Source organism: Nothoprocta perdicaria, unplaced genomic scaffold (genome assembly GCF_003342845.1).
Source record: "Nothoprocta perdicaria isolate Ctin4 unplaced genomic scaffold, notPer1 scaffold_88, whole genome shotgun sequence".
Classification (NCBI taxonomy): domain Eukaryota; kingdom Metazoa; phylum Chordata; class Aves; order Tinamiformes; family Tinamidae; genus Nothoprocta; species Nothoprocta perdicaria.
In genome coordinates this window covers 3134266-3137396 of record NW_020456176.1, presented here as the reverse complement: position 1 = coordinate 3137396, position 3131 = coordinate 3134266, and the positions used below count along the sequence as shown (strand labels likewise).

At 37.1% G+C, this 3131-nt stretch overlaps 1 protein-coding gene across 1 annotated transcript in view; it reads right to left on the bottom strand.

Moving 5' to 3' along the window:
* Window positions 1–380: 380 nt before the first annotated feature.
* The window catches only part of HS3ST1 (heparan sulfate-glucosamine 3-sulfotransferase 1), an 11746-nt gene continuing 8995 nt past the window's right edge, over window positions 381–3131 (bottom strand). Inside the window, exon 2 of the mRNA XM_026052410.1 lies at window positions 381–2730. Coding sequence (XP_025908195.1) covers window positions 1640–2602 — 963 coding nt within the window. The 5' untranslated portion in view covers window positions 2603–2730 and the 3' untranslated portion in view covers window positions 381–1639. The remainder of the gene's footprint in view (window positions 2731–3131) is intronic.

Here is a 3131-nt window from a genome sequence, read left to right as displayed (position 1 = left end):
TGTTGAACAAAAAAAAAAGAAAAGGGAAAGATGCAATTCAGAAAATATTTTATTGAGTACAATACCATTTCATTGTAGGCTTTCATCAAAGGTACTTTATAAAACAACGCCAACAACCTCTCTGAGGTTGAATCCAGCTTGGGCAGGTGCACAAGGAGAGAGAGGGGCAGCATCTGCAAATTTCCATGCAAGAAGCATAATATTAGATATTTGCATCCAGACAGTACCTTGTCACAGTGCCCAAGTTTGCACCATCTCACCAGGAAAAATTTAATGCATCTGTATTTAAATTTTCTAAAGGATTTTAAGAACCAATTACAAATCCAAATTTACACGGTGCTGTCACTGAACATTCAATGGGCATATGCTAGATCTTAAAATGAAAATCAGGAATTCATAATGGCAGTACTCTACTAAGCCTTGTCTGGACAAAGGATTAGCTCTAGCTCTGGAAATTGGTGGCCATCAGAACATTGGAACTCCTACCCTAGACAAGGAGCTACAGTTTTTACAGTTGGAATACACTAGTGACTAACTTCCATTTCTAGTAGATGGAGGACCATAACAATTCATGGAATTGGGGTTAATTCCACAACAAACAAAGCTGGAATCCAATCAAAATTCAACATCATTGATCTTGGAAACAGCAGTAATCCATGGGTGGCTTTCATTAGTATTTCATTGAAACAGTCTTAAACTGGATACAAGTATTAATATATGTAAGAATGAACTAAAGTTTAAAGCAGGCAATTTTTCTGATGTATGTATTGGTTTTCAGTGGTGGCACAGCATAAATATATGCTATAAAATTTAGAAACAGTCATAAGCAACCCTTAAAGCGTCCCCATATTGCTTTTTTTTTTCCTCTCTCAACTCTCTCTCTTCCCTTAAGAAGTATACATACATTCTGAGACTGTTTCAGGTTGGCTGCATTTCCGCAGCCAATTGTAGATTTTATGAGCTGGTCCCCACAGAATCTTAGAAATCTGCCATGAAACTAGCAATGTACTTCCAAAGAATTCCTGAAGCACTTGCTATAACATTAAATATGAAGGTAAGTGCAGCAGTTAATATGTCTTATTACAGAGCATTTCGTTGTCCCTTGGATGTGCATGTTCCAGCATGTATCAGAAGTACCACTTTATCAAGAAATAATTTTGTAAAGCAGGATGGAATATTTTGCTAACCACAAGAACATTTTCAAATAAAAATAAATTATTAAGCAACATGTTTTAAAGCAAGAGAAAGGGAAATGTAAAGTTTGGTATATTCCTTATCAATTAAAGGGAAAAGTCCTGAATAGTCCAGAAAGACCAAAATATTCAGATAATTCTGAAAGGTTCTGTCGAAAGGAATCTCTTATTTCTTAAAAAGACAACACATTCTCAAGAGAGTATCTTCTGCAGTGAAATATTTTAGTTTCTTCATATAGACACATAATACACAATGTTAACAACCATGAAAAACAATACAAAATGCTTTCAAATTTAACAAGTAGAAAAATATAACTAGTATATATGGCAATTGTGAATCTAATACTGTACAGAAGTATTTATGGATTTTACAAATAAATTATAGCTTAAATGCCCTTTTCAGAATTTCTAAATGTACACTGGAACATAGGTTCTGAAGCTTACCACTAACTTGCCACAAATGAGTGCCAGTCAAATGTTCTGCCCACAAGCTCAAAAAATTTCTTGTTGGGTTCATGGAAATACGCATGCAGTTTCTCAAGTAACCGGGTATCTACCTGTGGGTGAGCTCGTCCTTTTGACTCATGTAAACAGCGTTCCCTACCACTGTCCCTTAGGCAATAGAAGCCTTTAGTTTTATTGAAATAAAAGTTTGAAGCATTTATCTGTGGTGACAACTTCAAAAATCGCTCTACTTTCTCTATTTCTGGAAAGGGATCTTTGATTAGTTTATCCCCATCTACAATGTGGATGCGATCAAGAGGAAAATACTTCAACCAGTTTCGCATGTGAATGTAATAGAGGCTTCTGTTTATTGCCTTGTAGTCCACATTGAGTTCACCATCTTTAATGAGGAATTGTTCAATGGATGGGTACGGCTTGTGCTTCTGCATGTGATTATAGAACACTTGGGTGTAATCTGAGAGCACTCTCTCGCTTGGGTCTCTTAAAATCAGGAGTAACCTCATTGATTGGTTCATGTTATAAACTCTTTCAGGCACTTTCGGTGATGTGAAATATGCTGGAGTTTTTTCCACGGTGATCTGGTGGGGGAAAGAGAAGGGCATTTGATTAATATACCACTGCAATCCGTTTCCATAATGGTCTTCCCAGTCAAAGAAGTGAACTTCACTTTCTGCTGCCGCGATATCTGGATGGAGGCTCAGCATCTCTAGCAAAGCTCTCGTTCCCCCTTTCCTCACTCCAATAATAATAGTCTGTGGCAGCTGCTGGCACGATCCATTAGAATGAATGCTTTCCTTGAAGTCATTTTTTTGAGATGTTTTCTTTAAAAACTCTCTTGGAACAGACTGAGAAGACGTCTCAGCCTTTGAATTTACAGCTGGTCTGGAAGGCACTATATGAGGTTGAACAATAAGCAACACGGCTCCCAGCAGAAAAGCTGCCATGACAGAGGTTCTTAGTCTGGTTTCACTCAAGCAGGTAATGGGGCACGGAGTGATTTCCACAGAGAACAACCTTTAAAAGTTGTTTTTGTTTTGCTGAGCGAACTCGTATTTCTCAGACAGAAACTTTGCTGAGGGAGAAAAAAAAAGAAATTATTTTTTAGTCATATATATCACACTAAAGCCACAATCACTACTAAAGCCACACTGCAAGTATTTTGTGATGTTCAAAACTGATCTTTTAGCTTTTCCAACTTGAGACTCATAGATCATTGGACAGAATGAACTTCTCTAAGTACAGGCACTATAATGATGTTGTGTGGAAAGGATTTCCAGTCATCATGAGATAGCAACATAGTGAATATTTCTCTTGCACCCAAGATCCATCCAGAGTTTTTTTTTTTTTTTTTTTTTTTTTTTTGTAAATCTGATTCAGTGAAGTTGAACCACTGTCACAGGTGAATTCCATGCTTTTTTATCTGCAAGATCAGCTCTTAGAAGACTGATCAGAGGGACCTGGACAGGCTGGAGA